The 19,493-nt window shown below is 61.5% G+C and overlaps 1 protein-coding gene across 5 annotated transcripts in view; it reads right to left on the reverse strand.

The window, feature by feature from the left end:
• The window catches only part of MRTFA (myocardin related transcription factor A), a 166,464-nt gene that overhangs the window by 4,362 nt on the left and 142,609 nt on the right, over positions 1-19,493 (reverse strand). For all 5 annotated transcript variants that reach the window (XM_060413573.1, XM_042247770.2, XM_027968133.2 and 2 more), the window contains 11 exons: positions 13,372-13,427; positions 10,803-10,878; positions 9,987-10,148; positions 7,251-7,426; positions 6,675-6,806; positions 4,403-4,668; positions 3,627-3,798; positions 1,329-2,543; positions 860-955; positions 334-486; positions 34-94 (listed from right to left, as the gene is read on the reverse strand). In XM_060413573.1, coding sequence (XP_060269556.1) covers positions 34-94; positions 334-486; positions 860-955; positions 1,329-2,543; positions 3,627-3,798; positions 4,403-4,668; positions 6,675-6,806; positions 7,251-7,426; positions 9,987-10,148; positions 10,803-10,878; positions 13,372-13,427 — 2,565 coding nt within the window. The remainder of the gene's footprint in view (positions 1-33; positions 95-333; positions 487-859; positions 956-1,328; positions 2,544-3,626; positions 3,799-4,402; positions 4,669-6,674; positions 6,807-7,250; positions 7,427-9,986; positions 10,149-10,802; positions 10,879-13,371; positions 13,428-19,493) is intronic.

Here is a 19,493-nt window from a genome sequence, read left to right on the forward strand (position 1 = left end):
GGCGGGGGAGGCAGCGTGGGGCCTGAACTTTACCTCCACTCTGAATCAGAATGTCAAACAGGTCATCCATCTGCTGGCTCGAGGAACCATTCTCCTGTAGGCCAAAGATCAGAAAAACATGAAGACCTACGACAGGAAGCCCCAGCTTGGCTCAGAGCAGACCCTCCCGGCCCCGAGCCAGCAGTCAGGCCCCCGCGGGCTGCGCCAGGCTCCCACAGCCCACCCTCTCTCCTGCCCCAACACCCCCTCTCCAAGGCCTTTTGGAGGCCCCCTCCCATGAGACCCGGGGGACTGTGACCACCCACCCCACAGGCCCCTGGCCACCCTCTTTACCTGCGGCCTGGGCTGCTGGCTCACGGCTTCCTCGTAGCCAGGCGGCTCCTTCTTAGGCTGAGAAGCGGGGGTCCCAAACAGGGGCTGGGGTGGGGGCTCCAGGTCCATGCGGCCCGGGGGGCCGGGAGCTGGAGACTCAGGCTGGGACAGAGGCTGAAGGAAGACGAGAACCACGGCCGGCTGAGGGCGGCAGCCCGGGCCCCGCACCAGGCAGGCAAAGCAGGAAGCATCCACCTCCGCCCAGGCCAGCGGACGGTGCAGCTGCACGCGCTCTCGGGGAGCTTCGTGGACACCCCCGGGGAAGAAGCCATACAGGATGGGGGTGGCCCTGACCTCTGACCCTACCGAGGACGAGTGGCTCCCTGGGAGCCCAGGGCACAGGTGGGAGCTCCAAGCTGACCGCCCCTCCCCTTCCTGGAGCTTCTGCTCAGGGCCCGGGTCCCTTCCGGAGTCCCCAGGTCCTATCACCGCCCCCACCCCGCAAGCCCTGCAGGGCTGAGGCCACACAAAGCCTAAGCAGGCTTACCTTTGGCGCAGGCTGAGCAGAGGGTCTGGGCTGTGAGGGCGGTGGCAGCAGGGAGCCAACTGCCAGCGTCGCCTTGCTGGGGGACAGGTGGCCTCTCTGAGGGGAAGAGGGGCAGGGCTCCCGTCAGGCCCCGCCCCCTCCCGGGAACACCCCACCCTGCAGCAGGGGCAGCAGGGGCAGGAGGGGCCCGCCTGGTGGGGCCACAGACAAGCTCTGACACTAAGGGCCACGGCCGGGGGCAGGCCCTCACAGCTCCACCTGCAAGGCTGGGGGTCTCACACAGGGGCCCCAACCTCCCCAACTCCCACACAGTCTCAGCCCTGCGTGGGTGACCTCGGGTGGGCAGCCCTCGTTTGGGAGGGCTGAAGGGGACGATCCAAGGACGTGAGCGCAACCTGCCCCCCTGGGGGCACCGTCACTGAATGCCCTCTCGCCCTCCCATGGGTCCTGCACCCCCTGCCCCAGGTACCTGCTGTGGGCTCCCGCTGGCCAGGCCAGGGCTGTCTGTGTTCTTCTTGGTCACGGTGAGGACAAGATGGGTCCCTGCAGAGTCAGTCAGGAGGGGGGGTGGTGTGACCCCCTTGACGAGGCTGGGGCCCTGTGGGCCCAGCAGCAGCTGTGGGGCTGGGGCCGGTTCAGGCTCGGGCAGCACGGCTTCCTGCTTCACCACCACGACCGGGGGCACAAGGGCACACGTGTCTGTGTGGGGGGTGGCAGGGGCCGCGAGGCTGGGGCTGAAGGGGAGCTCAGGGCCCGGGGGCTGCCGGCTCAGCTGGCAGCTGGTGAAGCTGTTCTCCTGCTTCACCGCGGGGCCCAGAGTGACCAGGGCCGGGGCCGGCTCAGGCTCGGGCCCCACAGCCTCCTGCTTCACCACCACGGCCGGGGACACCAGGGCGCGGGTGTCTGCGTGGGGGGCGGCGGGGGCCGAGAGGCTGGGGCTGAAGGGGAGCTCAGGGCCTGGGGGCCGCCGGCTGAGCTGGCAGCTGGCCAGGCTGCTCTCCTGCTTCACCGCGGGGCCCGGGCCAAGCGGGGTGGGGGCGGGGGCCGGCTGCTGGGCCCTCTTCTCCTGCTCCAGCTGCAGCCTGAGCCACTCCACCAGCTGCTGCTTCTGCCGGAGCATGCGCGTCAGCTCCTCGATCTGTTTGTCCTTCTCCTGCAGCATCTGGTCCTTGTCCCGGCCCTCCAGCTCGGCCCGCGCCCCCGGGCTCCGGCAGCAGGCCCCAGGGCGGGGGCCCTCCTCCTTCACGAGGACCTGCAGCGGCGAGGCCTGCAGCGTGAGCTGGGTCACCGGAGACGTCACCATCTCGCCAAAGCTGTCCCCCGGCGTGGAGTTCTCGTCGCCTGTGCTGAGCAGTGACCGCTCTGAGGGGGTGGGGGAGACAGGGGGCGTGGAGCCCGTGCTGCCGAACTTCACCACACCGTTGCTGGTCACCGTGGCCACCACCACCTCGGCCGGGGCCAGGCCCGCTGCCACCAGGGCGGGCCCCGTGCTGAGCCGGGCGGTGGGGAAGGCGACCACCACCTCACCCGCCTTGGGCAGGAGGGAGGTGGCGGGGGCCTTGGGCGCTCCGGGGCTGGCAGGGGTGACCTGCTCCTGGTAGGCACGCAGGCGTTCAATCAGGTCTGTCTTGGTGCCCGAGACGGGCAGTGACCGCAACTTCAGCTCCTGCTTCAGCTCTGCCACCTGCGTAGGCACAGGAGTCAGGGCCACTGGGGGGCGGAGAGCAACACCAGCCTCCATCCAGTGGGCCTCATCTTCCTGGGCCCCACCAGCCACTTCAGACACATCAAGGCCCGGCCCTGCCACAGCCTGGAGGAAGAGGCCTGCTTCTGCGGCCCCTCCTCCCCGTCCTCGCCCCTTGGCTGGGCAGGACACGTCCACAGTTGTCTCCAGCCCCAGCCTGCGCTCAACCAACACTCAAGTAAACACTCTGCATCTCACAGATGAGAAAACTGAGCTCAGGACAGTGAAATGACTCCTCGGAAGTCATACTGGTGATGTCACGGTGGGCAGAGCTAGGAATGAGGGCCGGGTCTCTAGGATACCAAGGCCCGTGTTCAGCTCCCCACCCAAGGGCTGTGTCTTGCTGGGACCTGGGTCATGACTAGGAGGGAGCAGGCTGGTCCAGGGCACAAACTCTCGAGAGAGAATGTGACCCATCCCCCTTCTGACTAGGGCAGAGCATGCAGGCCAGGCCCAGGCATCTCCCACCCCCAAGGCCCAGGACACAGTGGGGTCTGTGCCCCAAGTGCGGCCGCTCTCTCCTAGGTGGATGCAGCACTCACAAAGCAGGTTCAGCGAGACGTCAGGAGCATGAGGAAAGGGCAGTGCTGCAGAGGAGCCCTGACCTGAGCCTCGGCTCGACCACCACCCGGGCCTGAAACCTCGAGCAAGCCTGTCCACCCTCTCCCCCAGGCCTCGGGCTGCTCACCCTGAAGCCAGGGTGACACCCCCGTTCCTCACACTGCACTAGAGGCTGGGAAATCAGAGGCACGCAAGTGCCTGGTGAGCCCACGGCCCGGGACGAACACCAGCTGGTGTCTTTAATGACAACGATGATGATGAGCAGAGCCAGGTGAGCCGCCAGGTGAGCCTCCAGGCGGGCTCCAGGTGCCTCCGCTGCAGAGCCCAGAGTCCAGAGCCCCGCTCTGCCTTCTGTGGCCGTAGTCCCCAGCCGGCCGCCCTCCCTGCCTGACACCAAGCGCCTGACGGCCCCGCGAGAGGCTAGGTTGGCAGCGGCCAAGGCCACCAGGCGCAACCACCTACCTTCATGTCATCCAGGTTGGCAGGCAGGGCCCCCGGCTTGCCTGTCAGCGAGGTGCTGTTCTGTCGGACCAGCCCACTGGGCCCAGGGGCGCCTGAGCTGGAGCTGCTGCTGGTACTGGAAAGGCTGCGCGACGGGGGGCCCCCAGCGCTGCCCCCTGCCTCCCCTGCCGGCCTGAGAGGAAAAAATCACAGGAATGAGCCCGCGCCAGGCGTCCCCCTCGGCTTCTGCTGGGCCGGCTGGAGAGGGGCACAGGGAAGGGCCCTGCTCCCGGACTGCTCTGATGGGACTGGGACCCAAGGGTCCCTGCCAGTCCAGGGTCACCCACACATCACCGGTCACCAGGCAGGCCTGTGGGTGGGCCGAGGGGCACCTATTTGGGTGGGGCCTTGAGTGGGCGGGGCAACACCTACTTGGGTGGGGCCTGTGGGCAGGCTGGGCCTGTGAGCAGCAGAGTGGCACCTACTTGGGTGGAGCCTGTGGGCAGGGGGGGCCCATGGGCGGGGCCTGTGAGCGGCAGGGTGGCACCTACTTGGGCGGGGCCTGTGGGCAGGCGGGGCCCGTGGGCGGTGGGGCGGCACCTACTTGGGCGGGGCCGTGGGCGGAGTGGACCTACTTGGGCGGAGCCTGTGGGCAGGCGGAGTGGACCTACTTGGGCGGGGCCTGTGGGCAGGGGGGGCGGCACCTACTTGGGCGGGGCCTGTGGGCAGCGGGGCGGCACCTACTTGGGTGGGGCCTGTGGGCAAGTGAGGCCCATGGGCGGCAGGGCGGCACCTACTTGGGCGGGGCGGGCAGGATGGTCTGGTAGTTGTAGTGCTGCTGCTGCTGCTGCTGCTGCTGCTGGTTGAGGATCTGCAGCTGCAGGAAGAGCTGCTGCTGCTGCAGGATCTTGGCATAGGAGGAGTCCATGGGAGGAGCCCCCTTGTCCTGCTTTTGGTCCGGGGGGATGTACTGGTGGTACTTGAGCTTCTTCACCTTTGGCTTCAGCTCCTTGGCCTTCTTGCTGCGCTGCGACTTCTCACCAGCAGACTTGGGTTGGCTTTGCTGGGGGCGTGAGAGGGCACCGTCAGGGGCCTGGGCAGCTTCTGAGAGGGCCGTGCATCCCCCCTGCCCTGCCAGAGAGCACCCCTCCCAAAGAAGAGGCCTCCTTGGTGCCCAGGAGTGCGCCCAGGATGGAGCGAGGGCTGATGAGGGGGCAGTGCTGTGACCCGCCCTGCTCTTCACAGAGGTTCCAGCCCAAATGCACAGACAGCCTCCCTATGACCCCGAGCACAGAGGGAACAGGACGCGGGGAGAAAGAGGGCCCCTGGGAGCTCGCACATCCACCCCACACGGGGCGCAGACTGGGGAGAACCCGGCCTTGCCAGGAGCCGGCCTGTCTACCAGAAGATGAAGCAGCGGCTCAGGGCAGTCAGTGGCTCGAGGTCACACAGTGGCTGTGACCTCGCCCACGAAGGAGCCGAGATCCAAGCCCAAGACTCCAAAAGCTCCTGTGTGCACCCACAGCCGGCACACACGGCAGCCTCCCGCTGGGCCTCGAGAGTCCTCTGGGGTGAGGGCAGGTGGAGCTGAGTGCGGCGCGTGAGCAGGGAACGGGCCGGGCAGGACCGAGGGGGCCTCGCAGCATCTGCACAGAGACCCGCAGAGGGAAGGGTGGAGACTCCGTGCGGAGTCAGCGGGGGTCTGGTTAGGGGGCCCTGAGGACTGACAGGATGAGGAAAGAGGTGACTGACTAGGGGAAGAAGGGGCAGCAGAGCTGCAGCAGCCAAGCAGTTTAACGGTTCAGGGTTCTGTGCTCTGACGGTGCCCTCCCCATGGCAGTGGGGAAGAGGGGCGGGGGGCCTGGGTGTGGAGAGGGGGAGAAAGCGAGGGGCCGCCGGGCCCAGAGAACACTGGGAGGACGGGCAGGGGCCTGAAGAGAGGCCCCAGCAAGGCTGAGGGTGCGAGAAAGGCTGAGAACGGCCAGGAGCACCTCACTGAGAGGGAGGGGGACAGGGAGCCCGGGGAAGCCACCAGAGAGGAGAGCGACCCAAGCCGTCAGAGGCAGCTGGGGCTCCTCTGGAGGAGGCTTCACAGCAGGGCTGCGGAGCCAGAGGCTGAGGCGCTTCCAGAAAAGAGGAAGTTAGATAAAGACACACACACGGCTCTCAGAGAGGGGAGGTGGGCAGAGGCAGGCACCCGACCTGTGGCGAGCAGCTGGGGGAGGAAATCTGGGGAAAACCTCAGGCATCCGGGCCAGTCGGGGACAGACCACAGAGACAAGGAAGGCGTGGCCAGCTGCCCAGGTAGCGGCCGGGGCCCCCGGGGCCGGGAGGAGCAGGCCCGGGGCGGGGCGCCAGCCCAAAGGGACCAGGAGCACCTGGAGACACAGAGAGGGCTCGGCCAAGGCTGGGAGCAGCGGGAGGAACGTGGGCGGCCGGAGGCTCCGGGCCAGGGCCTACACGGAGGGACTGCAGAAATCAGCCAAGCGCAGAAGCAAGTGGGGCTGGAAGGAAGGACCCCTGCCCGGCAGGCGCGAAGCACAGGCTGAAGGGGGCAGGCAGGGCCAAGGCCCCAGAGGCCGAGGCAGGAGGCTCGGCTGGGCAGGGAGGCCCAGACGCTGGCTCATGGTGCTGCTGAACTCAACCTCACAGTCCAGCACCGAGTTCCCGTGCAAAGGTGCCCATGGATGTCTCGTGGGCTGAGGCTAACTGGGGCCCCTTCAGGTATTTCATGTCAGGACTTGGAGAAAGAGAATGAAGACGAACTCCCAGCACAGCTGGCCAGTGACCGTGGGCCCACCACCTCACTACTCGATCCCCTTAAGGTCTCATGAGGCCATGAATGGGGCGGGTAGGAGTGACAGCCTGCCCTGCGCTCAGTACACCGGGGCCATGACTGCGGCCAGCGTCCGCGGAGGGAGTGGGCAGGCTGCCTGTAGCCCTGTGGTGGCCTCTGCTGGTCCCTGACCAGGAGGAGAGGGTGAGCACCCCCACTGCAGACACTGTCCCCACACTGGAATCAGCGAGGCATTGGGGGCGGGGGGCAGTGGGCTGGGGGTCTGTCTGTACCTTGATGAGGGTGGGAAGGGGCTTGGCGGTGGGGACCGCGGTTCCGTTGGTGAGGCTGGGAGGCAGAGGAGGCTGCTCTGCCAGGAAGAGCGTTTCTCCGGACTCTGGGCCCACGGGGAGCTGTGACACGACCTGGGAGAGAGGTGGGGATGTGAGGACACCCCAGAAGCTGCACCACCTCCAGGCTCCAGCTGGTGCTGCAACCCTGCCTGGCCTGCCCGGAGGTGGGTGGCCGTCACCCTCTCTGATGGTCACTACTGAGGGCAGAGGAAGGCAGGCTAAGAGCAGCCTCCAGGGTGGTGGTGGGAGAGGGGACTAGAAAAGGGGGAGCAGAGGGTGGAGGAAGCGTCACGGACCCGCACACACTCAGGAAAGGCAGCTGTTCTGCACGAGGGGACACGGGGCGGCGGGGAGGCCTCCGAATGTAACTCCGAGGGGCCCGCTGCCGACAACCCCCCTACCCGAGCTAGCGGGGCAGCTCCTCCCGGCTTCCCGCCCCACCTGGGCCCAGGGAGGGACCTCGCCAGGGCAGCTCCAGCAGGTCTGGGCCCCTGGGGAGCGGAGGGGGAAGCTCACCTGAGCGGGGGACACAGAGGTGGCACTGGGCGGCGGCTCGCTGACTCGGGCTTCCAGGGGCGACGGCACCGAGCCCTGGGACTCGTGGCTGGCAGGCTGCTCAGGCGATAAGGCGTCGCTGCTGTCCTCGTCGAAGGACGAGCTGTCTGCTACTTTCGGGTAGTTCACCTGGCCCACTGGAAGCCAAGGCCCGGGTGAGACTCCTTCGGCTGAGGGCCCTGCTCCCCAGCCAGAGGCTGTCCTCTCGCCCCGCAGGCAGCAGGAGCAAGCAACTGGCAGCTGCCCTGCCTCTTGCACCCAAACGAGCTGGAGGAAAGCTCGTCCTCACAGCCCCGAAGTGAAGGCCAGGAGAGTCAGTCCTACCGGCCCTCACGGCGCTGCCTCGGCAGCACAGGCCTGACCGCTGGCCCGCTGGGCCCCCTCGCCCCGCCAGCCTGGAGGCCGCTCCTCGTAGCCCTCCCGTCTCTGCTCACCCTCTGCCCTCTAAGACAAGACGCAGCCGTGTTCAGTCTTCACGGGGAACGTCTGCCCGCCCTCCCAAGCCTGTCGCCGCCTCCACCTCCTGCTTCCTGGCTGTTGCAGGCACTGTATTTCCACCCTGGGCACCCTGCGAGGTGGGCTGAAGGAGTCTGGGAACAGCTATGGGGGTGCAGCTCCTCCCCTGGGCTGCCTGACTCTCCGAAGACCATGAACAGACCACTCTTTAGCCTCCGGTGGTTGTGCAGGTGGAGGGCAGGGCAGGGCAGAGGCGGGGAGGAGGGCCGCCGGCTCGCCCAGGTGAGGCAGGGCCAGTGGCTCTCAAAGCCCCAGGGCCCGGGGGCAGCGAGGCCACCGCCCGCCCTCCCCGCTGTGAGGGCGCAGGGCCTGGAGGCCTGTGTGCCTGGGTTGGGGGGCCCAGTGTGGAAATTCCAGACACAGAGGGAGGGGAAGAAGGGGACAGGGCAAGCAGGGCGTTTCACGAGTCCTGTCACAACCCCGCGGCCATCACGGTTAGAAGAGAAGCGCGGCACGAGCCGCCGTCCACACAGAGGCACCGGGCGCAGGGCTGAGTGGGGGCCACACCCCAGACGAGGAAGAGGAGCGGTCTGGAGCGCTCCCCCTCCAGGGCCGTGACCCGAGGCCACAGGAACCTGGGCAGGATGCCCCTGAGCTTACACTCCCCCCGCAACCCACCAGGCTGACCCTCCTGGCCCCCCGAGGGGGCACAGCCTCTGACCACCGTGTGCCTCCTGCCAGCCGCTCAAGGCCCAGGTTCCTCCCCCAGCCTCTCACTCCCAGAGAGGGGACCAGCAGGACCAGGGAGCAGACGGAGGAGCCTCGGGTCCACCCCAATTCAGTCCAGGGGTCACTGCAGGGTCCTGCCCTGTGGGAGTTCATGGTCCAGGCTGTGGGGCACAGCCAATGCTTTGCTCTGTGTCTGTGTGGCCAGGCTCACGCAGGCCGGGCGCCCGGCCGACTCTTGGCAAACATTTATCAGATCTGGGATGGCGGGAGAGTCCAGAATGACCCTGGCCCAACCACTGGCTGTAACTAGGGGCTGTTGTAGAACGTGCTGGAGATGTGGGTGGGAGCACACGGACATGAGATGGCTGGATGGCATCACTGACTCAATGGACATGGGTTTGGGTGGACTCCGGGAGTTGGTGATGGACAGGGAGGTCTGGCACGCTGCTGTCTATGGGGTCGCAAAGAGTCGGACACGACTGAGCGACTGAACACTGACTCAAGGCAAGATGAACATGTGGGCGAAGTAGGGGATTCAGGGAAGCGGGTATTGAGACCCCCAGCTCAACCCACCTCTGCACTGGTGCAGGTGAGGCCCAGGGCCTGCCTCTGCTGAGTCAGGCCCCGGGCCCCACCCGGCCTGCCTTGAGCCAACCCGTGCCCTCCCATGCCCACTCTGCCCAGAGACCCAGCTCACACTTAGAGTGGGAGCACTGTGGCTGCCTCCCAGGGCAGATCTCAGGCCCACAGCAGCTACAGGAGCACGTCTGTCCCAACCTCGCCATGGTGAGGGGGTCAGGGGTGCAAGCCTGACCGTGCACAGGGCCCTGTGGTACCCCTGCCCCTTTCTGACACCCCCCTTCCAGGTCGACGTGCAGGTGCTCCTCCTCCCCCGCAGACGCTTCAACTCCTGCTCAGGCTGCACCCCCCCCTTGGCCTCCCCTCCCCTCACGCCAGCCTGCACCGTCAGGGCTGGGCCGGGCGGCCCTTGGTCCACTGGGGCCTACTTCCCTGCTTGGGTCTGCACTCAGGCTTGAGCTCCGTAAGGCCCAGGGGCGTGGTCCGCCTTGTGGGGCCAGGGTCCGAGCACCTAGTGCCTTGCTCAGGTCTGTCGGCCTTTGTAAGCAAACTATCTGGCAAAGGGTCAGGCTCCGAGAGGGGGCGTCACGAACGAAAAGGAGCAGCAGGCATGGTTTCTAGTTCTTGGCGTCTCCGTGTGCTCGCGCACACCAACCCTGATACCTGCCCACCTTCTCTGGGAAAGAGGGACAGGCCCTGGGTTCAGAGATGGGGAGTGGACAGAGGCCTCGGTTACTGGCTTGGCCGTTCTGGCACGGCGCTGATCCGTGGGGCCATGGGCGCTGACCCAGGCTCGCACGACCCGTCAGGCTCTGGTTCTCCACGCCTCGGCTCCCCTGCCCCAGGCTGAGCAGGAAGTCAGGGAGCAGGCAGCCCGGCGGCCCTCCCCATGTGCCAGCTAGCGGGTCCATGCAGGGCGGCCTGGCTCCTCACCAATGATGGCCTCCTTCAGGCTGGACTCCACAGGCAGGATATTCTTCTCCACCAGCTCCATGGGGCCAGGCCTCTGCGCGATCTTCTCATTGAGGTCATCTGCCAGCCTGGCTCTCTTCAGCTTCAGCTGCTTGGCTTGGAGGGAGGGCTCAGCCGAGGTCTCTGCATGTGGGAAAGGGTGGAGGAGGATACAGGGGTGAGCGGGCTCTGCCCTGGAACCCCAGGGCACCTCCCCTTCCTGCCAGGGAAGGAGCAGAGACCAGCAGAAGCAGGCAGAGTGGGGGACCCGGTGTGAAGTTTCACGAGGACAGAGGGTGGGGGCCCCACTGAGGACAGTGTGTGGTCACACCCAACCGCGGTCACTAGGCTCAGCAGGCCCAGACGACAGGACTTGCTGCGGGGGACAATGTGCCTCCCCGCTCTGGGCCTCGGTGGCTTCCTGCCACGTGCAGGGTTCAGACTAGGAAAGTCTTCTTCCAACTCCAAAGTGGATTCCAAACCGAACAAAAAATGGATCGACTCAAGCCCAAAGTTTTCCTTCCCTAGAATGAGGAAAGAAGTGTGTGGGCGGGGGCAGGCAGTTTGTCTGGGATGACCTCGCTTGTACTTCACTGGTGCTGGAGTAAATACCGGATAAATGCACGAATGGATGGAAGTAAATCCATGCTGGAGACACTGCTGGGGGAGAGGACTGCATACCCCGTTTTTGTGAGGAATGGGGGCAACGAGGGAGAGTGAACAAGAAACGCGGGTGGTGCAGGGTGCAAACAGAGAGCAAGAGGGTTTGCATGAAGAAGCATTTCCGGTCTAACACACCTTCCAAAATGTGCATCCTGACCAGCTCTGATCTCTCCGGCCGGGAACGGATCTTCCGTTTCAGGTAGTCCTCTGTCTGCGGAAAAAACACACCAAGCAGCTCTCAGATGCAGGTCACAAGCTTAAGGCCTGGACAAGACCAAAAGGCAGCCGTGGCTTCAGTGGGTGACCTCGGCCGCCCCAGGAGCTCAGCCTGGACACTGCTGGGTCCCGAGGCCTGGGGAGGGTGCATCCACTTTCAAGGCACCTGTTGAGGGCTTCGTCCACCTGTGAGGACCATCTGTCTCTCTGAGGCTGAACTACTAATATATGTTCTAATCTATGACTTTTATTATCATAAAAGTAATATGAGTTCATTAAAGAAAATTTAAAAAATTAGACAACAATAAAAAAAACATGTAATTATCCACTGTTAGTACTTAGGGATATTTGTTTCTAGTCATTCTTCCATGCAGAAGATAGGTTTAATTTTGCAGAGCTCTAATCATACTGAATATAACTTTGCATCTTATTTCAAAATCTCTGGCACTGCCTGACACCACAAGCATTTTCTGTTCACTCTGAACTAATTTTGATATGTGGTGTCATAGTTCTAGTTCCTTAAAGTCTAATGTCCTCATTTCTGCACTTATGAGACTCCAGGCAAATTAAACCATTGCCCCAACAGTCCTAGAGCCAGCCCACTGCCCAGCGCTCCTGGTATGGCGTGTATGTGCCTGGATCTGTCTCACTCTAGAGCCTGTGTTCTGCCCACTGCCCAGCGCTCCTGGTATGGCGTGTATGTGCCTGGATCTGTCTCACTCTAGAGCCTGTGTTCTTAAGCTTTGCACCAGAATGTTTCAAGCCATCAGCCAAGACCATCACCTCTCCTACCCAGCAAGTTAGGAGAGGACAGGGCAGAGGCGGGTAGAGTAGAATAGGGTGGAGAATGAGGTGCCAGAGCAGACGTCACACCTGCAGCAAGGTCCAGACTTGCTCCCTGGCCTGGCCACGGCCCTAGCCCTGTGGTGCCGAGCTCCCAGGAGATGGCTTATGGCGGCCGTGGGCTCAGGGCCTGTCACCCATCTGTGGTGGGCAGAAGTGCTGCCCTGGCTGCTGGAGAAGAAAGCAGAGCAGGTTCTGGCCAGAGCCGGTCTTTACAGACAGCAGGGGGAGGAGGAAGAAACACCTGGAGTCCACAGACCAAGGTTAGACCCTGGCTCGCCACTGACTAGCTGGACAAGTTAGTTAACCTCTCTTAGCTGCAACTATTAAGGTGAAGACAGACACCTAATTCACAAGAGCTGCTGCTGCTGCTAAGTTGCTTCAGTCGTGTGCGACCCCATAGACGGCAGCCCACCAGGCTCCCCTGTCCCTGGGATTCTCCAGGCAAGAACACTGGAGTGGGTTGCCATTTCCTTCTCCAATGCATGAAAGTGAAAAGTGAAAGTGAAGTCGCTCAGTCGTGTCCGACGCTTAGCAACCCCATGGACTGCAGCCTACCAGGCTCCTCCATCCATGGGATTTTCCAGGCAGGAGTGCTGGAGTGGGGTGCCATCGCCTTCCCCTCATAAGAGCTGCAGTGACCCTAAACACGAAAAGGACAGAATTGCACCTTTTCTCATCAGGTCACCTCCACTCCTTGCCTTGGAGAAGCAGGCCAGGAAGGGGCACCAAGTCTTAAGACTGGGTAGGAGGCGCAGGCAAGGCCATTCCTCGTACTCCCTCATCCTCCGGCAGGTACAACAGTGCAGCCAGCCACTCCTTTCATTCCCAGCACCCGGGACCTCATTCTTCCCGCTCACTCTAAGAATTCATCATCATTTTCCTTAGCAGTTGGTTAAAAATAAGATAAAAACAGAAGACCGTAGGATGAGCCCTGGAGGTAAGCGATTCAGAGTCTGGCAGAGCTGTGGCCCCGGGCAGCCCGCGAGCCTCCATCTGCCGAGGTTCCCCTCCCTTGACTTTTACATAAAAGAAAAAGTGCCGGGCCGAGAGGGGGAAGCACGCTCTGGCCACTTCCCCCTCTCCACCCACGCCAGGCAGCAGACCACCCCCGAGGCCCCTGAGGGAACTGAAACCAAGGGGGACAGAGCAGCAAGCCAGGTGCAGCAGCGTGAGCCGGTGCCCAGGGGCCCAGCTTCTGCTTCCACGGCCTGCAGTGGACCCTGGCTGCTCAGGGAACAGGGAGGTCTCCAGGCCCACCTGGAGTCACGAGAGCAGTGCAGCCAGACACGGAGGGACCGCCACTCAGCAAGCCTTCCCGTGGCCGGTGTTTACGTCCTAACAGCCACCAAAGGCCAAGTGGAATCCAAGCGTGGAAAATATCAGCGGTTTCCAAACCCAGGAGGCTGGCACCCATGACACACCCTTGGATGTACCAGAGGAGGACACTCCTTCTGATCATGGTCTAAACCTTCAGGCTGGCAGACACTGGGGTGGGATGAAGCGGAAAGGCAGAGCTTTCTGTTTGGAACTGTGAGGCCGGGGCGGACCCTGGGGACCACGCCAGACTGGAGGGAAGATGGCGGCACCACAATGGGCTCTGATGGGGCTCGTGGTGAGGGTCCCTGGAAGAAAGATGCCTTACCCTGGCCCGCTCCAAGCTCCTTCTCTGCTCATGAAACGCAGCTGGACTTTTCAAAGCTGTTGGGAGAAGAACCGTACAATAATTACATCAGAGTGAAGCATCAGGCCTGCTGCTATAGCTCACAGTGGAGAGGCGTCTTGATTCAGGTTCACTTCAGCAGCACTGTTCACGTCGGCTGACGGGAAGGAGAAAGTGGCACCTGAGTAAGCACACATCTTTACGGCTCAGCTGCCCCATCACTACAATCCTGGTGATTCCATTCTCATGGGGAATGGCCACTGCTAAGGTGCACCCACGGAACGTAGCCCTAACACAACCCTTACGGAGCTGCCAGCCCTGGAAGACGGGGACACAGAGTATGCCTGCAAGCCAGGCGCCCCCACTGTCCTCCTTCAGCCTCATCAGGGATCGCCACACGACCAAATGTTGTGACTGAGGCAGCCCAACCAAAAGGACGTACATCTACTCGGTGCCGTGTCCTTCCTCGGTTCAGCTGGTGGTAACAGTGCTGCTAAAATTAACTTGCATTGAAAATCATGCATTAACTTGCATGAAATCATCTTTAAGGACTAAGACCTTCACCGGGTTTGTGTGGCTGACTGCTGTGCTCACAACCAGCCGCTGACCAGGAGGGCCCCCCTGGAGCCCCGTCAGGGACCCGGCTCTATTCTGGGGCAACCGCCCCACGGGCCACAGCTCGCCACTCGGCAAAGCATGCTGGGGGTAGGGAGACCAGAGTCAGACCCTCTACAAATGCAGCGCTGTGAAGCCAGTTCAGCAAATGATGAGTGGGGATACCCTGAGCTTGAACAGGGAATGGCTGGCCTGGCTCACTTCAAGAAATTCACCAGACGGGGGTCAGTTTCAGTTCTGCTGCCCCAGGTTTCAGAGCAGCTGTGAGACGGTGTGGAGGGGCTGCCGGCTGTGGTGCGGGAGCAGGGTGAGGAGGCGCTACAAGTGGCCAGGGCACAGACTTGACCCCATCCTGCTGGGGCCCCTGCCCCACCCCACCCCACACCCCGCCCTTCCTCCCGCCGGGCCGCAACTGCAGCTGAACCAGAACGAAGTGCCAAACGTCCCCGCAGTCGTTTTTTTTTTTTTAAGTTTTTAAATCTTAGGATATAAAAGAAACCATCATTTTTGAAAGGTCAGCTGAGAGTACCCCACCTCCTAAACAGCAGGGGGAGCTCTAGATTTATAACAAACGATCACTAAGGAAAAGCAGCACACAGGCTCCCTCGCCAAGCTCCCAGAGGCCGCCCAGCTCCGGTCTGAAGCTCTGGGCATCTCTGCGGGCCACCAGGCCAGCCTGCATCTGCTTCCGCTGAGTACAGCTGGCGCAAGTCCAGCATCAGCCTCCGAGAGCCCTGCTGGGCGTGGGGTGACAGACAGCTGTGCTCTTGCAGAGGACGGTAAGGACCAAAAAGCAGAGGGAAACTCAGTGTCCGCCGCCCCGCCCCCGGCTGCCCTTCTGCCTTCTTCTCCACAGCTCATTGCCGTCTGACACTCCCGGAGAGTCTCAGCAGTATCTTTCTAATTTACTGCCAGCCAGCTCCCTCGGGCACGGCAGGGGCCCGTGTCCTCCTTTCCTCTCTGACGGTAACCCCAGCGCCGCCGAGGGCACCCAGCGCATGGCTCATTCGGTGGTCTGCTGGCTATTCCACGTGGAATGGACACACAGTTGCGCCCTGGAGGACTCTATGAGCTCTGAACTTCCCCTTGAGCAGCCAGGATTAAGCTCTCATCTGGGTTCGAAACCTCGCAGGGATCCCCAACAGAAAATGAGGACGTCCGTGTTCCTGTCGCTGCTGGCGTGACGGGGGGGATCGCCTGCGCTCTGGCTCTCGTCTTCTGCAGAGTGGACTCCGCCCACTTCTGAATCCCCATGTCGAGCGACAGCGCTCTGGGGCTGGGGGCGCCCTCACCACCTGCGCGGTGATCCGGCTGGGCCCTGGGTTAGATCCCCACAGGGGCTAGCGAGTTTCTGCACCAGTCTTGGTGCCGGCCACGCCAGAGCCTACTCTGCTGCCCCGGGCAGGCACACACCCAGCCTCTGGAGCGCCAGCTCACACTGCGCAGACTTTCCCGACCGCAAAGGCCTGTGTTGCCCTCAGGCCCACCACATGTGCGGTTGGGAGTGGGGACATGCGCCAGGGGCAGCTGACTTCCTGTCCGGCTCCATTTTCATGCCAGCGAGGTGCTGTGGCGTGCCATTCTGGACACTCTGAAGTGCTGTCCAGTCGAATGTTCCCAGTGACTCCACGTGGCGTGCAGTGCTGTTTGACAGCCGTGGGCAGGCTCAGAAACGGGAGGAAAGGCAGCGAGTGGCAGAGTAAGGTCCTTAACCTCATCCCCTCTCACCCTCAGGCCAGCGTTCTTTCTCTCCTCTGGGCTGGTTTCTTAATTTCTTCAGAATGTGGAGAAGGATGGCCCCACTGGATGTGGAGGCAGGGAGGCTGAGAAGCAGGGCAGAGGGCAGGCGGTGTGGCAAGGCCGGCTTGACCACCATGCTGAGCACAAACCGCTGGGAGGGAGGCTCAGAGGAGGGCCGCAGTGACTGCAGGTCACAGAGCCACGGCCAGAAACATGAGCTCACATGAGGCTGAAGGCACAGCCTCCAGCACTGACGCCAGGAGGTGAGCCAGGAGGGCGATGACGAGACCAGAGGAGCTTCTCAGGTCCTCAGAGCTTGAGCCAAAGAACCAGAAATGAAGACCCCCGCAAAAAATTCACACAATGATCACTGATCCCCAAAGACAGCTTCATTTCATAGCATTAGAATCTCACTGAATCTTTTAACAACCACGAGGCAGGCACCACTCTTCCAACCCACCCATGAGGAAACTAACACTGCAGAGACCTGTGAGGCCTTTCACCGGGTAGTGGACCCCAACCCAGGTGACAGGTGAGGAGGACTCTGTCAGCCCCTGAAGAGCCCACTCTGCGCTCCCCATGTCTAATTCTGCTCTCTGAGAGCAAGTTCAGCGAATTCGAGAGCCACTTCCAGGAAGGCAAAGGAGGATGGGGCGACGGCCCCTCTCGTCAGGACTCCTAGAAGGTGCTTCTGAGGCCTGTTTGGGGATGCCTGGAGCTGGGTAGCCAGTGCTCTCGGAAGACTGGGGCATGTGGTGGAGAGGCCACCTCTGAACATATCTGGCCAGCTTTGCTAAAAGCCGTGGCTATGGAGGGTCGGCTAGTGAGGGGCAGGGGTGATAACACTAAGTGCTGGGCTTTCCTGATATGGAAGCAGGTGGCAGTGTCAAGCCATGATCGCCACACACTTGTCCACTGCGGGAACGAGACACAAGGAGGCACGGCAACACAGAAAATACATTATGAAGTTCAGGCCTCTACGAGTTGTGGAAAATCCCCAAAGACTCAAAAGCTAATCCGTTAAGTGTGTGTCTGAGTCCGAGGGCGGTGTTCACCTTAGACTCGTGTCTTCCCGCGCCACACTGCCTTAATGGCTTTGCCTGAGGAGCCCAGGCACTGCTCACTTGGAACTTTTATTTTCCCAGAAACTCCGAGGAGGCAGTCTCTGAGAGAGATGTCCCCGGCCCCCTAAACCAACGCAAGCCCAAGAACTGCACATGGCTATCTACAAGGATACACGTTTGGTGTCACTGGGCACTGAAACAGGATTCTTCATTCCCATCTTCCCGAAACTGGTTTCCTGGGACGCTTGCACGGCTTTGTGTGAACACAGGGAGCAGTGCAAACACGCACTGAAAGGAAACAGCAGCAAGGAAATCAAACGCGTGCAAGTGCCTAAGCGGTGCGGTGCTCCTGACCCGTTTCGGCCCGGGCTGGCTCTAAGCACCAGCCACATACCCTGTTCCTCCTCTTCAGCGCCCGTCTTCCTTCTCCCTGAACAGATCTGCTGCCTTAACTGAGGTCATTTGTGACATAAAAAGAGAAGAAACTGTTTCAATTTCCTTTCTCAAAGGAAAGGAGATTTCTGCTTCCCAGGGGCAGCTGGGTGCTGTGCTGGGCGCAGTTCTCAGGAGCACGGGCCGAGTGACGGAAGCGTGAGCGCGAGGAGCCTTCAGGACCTACCCAGCAGGGAAGCACAGCTCTCTCCCACCACCAGCCCCAGATGCAGACAGTGCAACGCCTCCTGCAAGCCACGGGCGCTGCTGGAAATGCTTTTCAGCAAGAACGGCAGCAGCGAACGACCAAGACTCATTTCCTCATCACTGTCATTAAGGAATATATCAGGTGCCTGGGTCTGAATGTCACTTTATTAGGTGCTGACATAATGAACACAAAAACGATCATTCCCGTTCTCAGGAAGACACCATGCTAGAACTAAAGCTCACCACCCATTCTGTACGCAGAGGAACTCAAAGGCTGCGAACCCAGGACACCTCAGAGAGGTCAACAGACTGCAACGGGCCAGGCAAGCCTGGGGGCTCTCTGTCCACGGCAGAAGCACCAGGCCTGCGCACAGGGCATCAGTGGGGGCTGGTGTGTGTGGTGGGGGGCGGTGAGGGAATGGGGAACAAATGTATTTAACAACTCAGGTGGGAAACGAGAGCCAGATCCATCCATCCATCTAATAAAGCATTATTAAGCAGCTACTGCGCTAGTTACTGAGGACAAGGCTGGACAGGATGGAGTCCCAGCCCTCTACGGCAGCTCATGATCTGGTCACAAAAAGACAAATAATGACAGCATAAGAGAGAAGTTCAGGTGCAGAGGTAACTGAAACGACTACATAAGGCAGAAGAGGCAAAATTCTGCCTGAGGAAAGAAGTGTTTGAACTGTCCGGGTAGATTTACAGAGAAAACCCAAATGAAGGGAATAGAAATACCACAGGCAGACAAGGAAGGGAGTGGGTCGGTCACCCGAGAGCACAGCAACTTCACGGGACTACAGGTGGGTGGTCTGACGCAGCGGGTCGGGGGCGTTCACGTGGCGATCACAAGGCTTGGGGGGTGGGGGTGGGGGTGGGGGTGGGCCCAGCCCCTGAAGAGCTCTAATGAGCTGTCGCAGGGCCTGCATCAGGGGAGCCGAGAAGACATACTTTGCCATACTCCTCCCACCGAGTACAAATGAACACTCCAGACCTTCTATGATAGGGTCTGAAAGGTGGAGAGAAGGTGACAGACTGGCCAGGGACTTTGGAACCCGAAGCAGGACACAGTGGCGGGTCCCTCGAGTTTCCTTTTTGCCTCATACATCCCAGATTTGGAGCTGACGAGGCCAGCAACCTGGAGATGCTGATGGAAGCGGGCAAAAAAGCCCCAACAAAACCTACCCTCACTAGCCACGGGACCAGGAAAAGGGCATCCCAACAAGAGCGAGCTTAGACAATAATCATGCTACTCTAGCCAGACACCACTGTGAAAGCCCCACCCCTGCCAGGAAAGGCCAAGCGGGAGTCTAGACCTCCACCCCTCCAAGGCTGGGATGAAGCGCCCCAGTCCTCCTGCCAGGGGGCGTCGAAGGAGGCTGAGGAGGAAGCTGCCCCCAACCCAAGGAGTAAGTGCAGACCACGTGGGGAGCCATATCCCCACAAGCAGTAAGGAGACCCCCTCCCCACTGAGGGGGCTGTCAGGGGAGGACTGGTGAGGAGTCAGGACGTCCACCATCACAAGCTCACCTCCAACCCACAGAAATGTCTAACACTGTGTCATCCATGCTTTGGAAGGGGAGGAAAAAGATGGATAGGAAAGGTACTTAGATAAATGGCTGAAAACTTCCCAAATTTGGCAAGAGACATAAGCCTACAGATTCAAGAAGCTGGAGTAAGTCCCAAACGAGTTAAAGTCAAAAGAAATACATGCCAGGATACATCATAACTAAACTTCTGAAAGCTAAAAACACAGGCGGAACCGTGAAAACAGAGGAGACAATCTGAATGACAGCAGTCCTCTCCCTCATCAGAGGCCATGGAGGCCACCCCACCAACCATCCCACCAACCAGGCGAGGGGCATGACCAAGTACACGGAGGGGTGTGGAGTTATTTCTAACCTGATGTTTTATGTCAAAAATTAAGTGGAAAAACAATTAAGTGAGGAGAAACACACCTAGTAACTGGTTGCGTATTCACTTCCCTGCGCGTGTCTACACTCTTTCCTGCACTGGCCACTTTTCATTCTCAACTTGCCAAACTTA

This window comes from Ovis aries, chromosome 3, assembly GCF_016772045.2.
Source record: "Ovis aries strain OAR_USU_Benz2616 breed Rambouillet chromosome 3, ARS-UI_Ramb_v3.0, whole genome shotgun sequence".
NCBI lineage: Eukaryota > Metazoa > Chordata > Mammalia > Artiodactyla > Bovidae > Ovis > Ovis aries.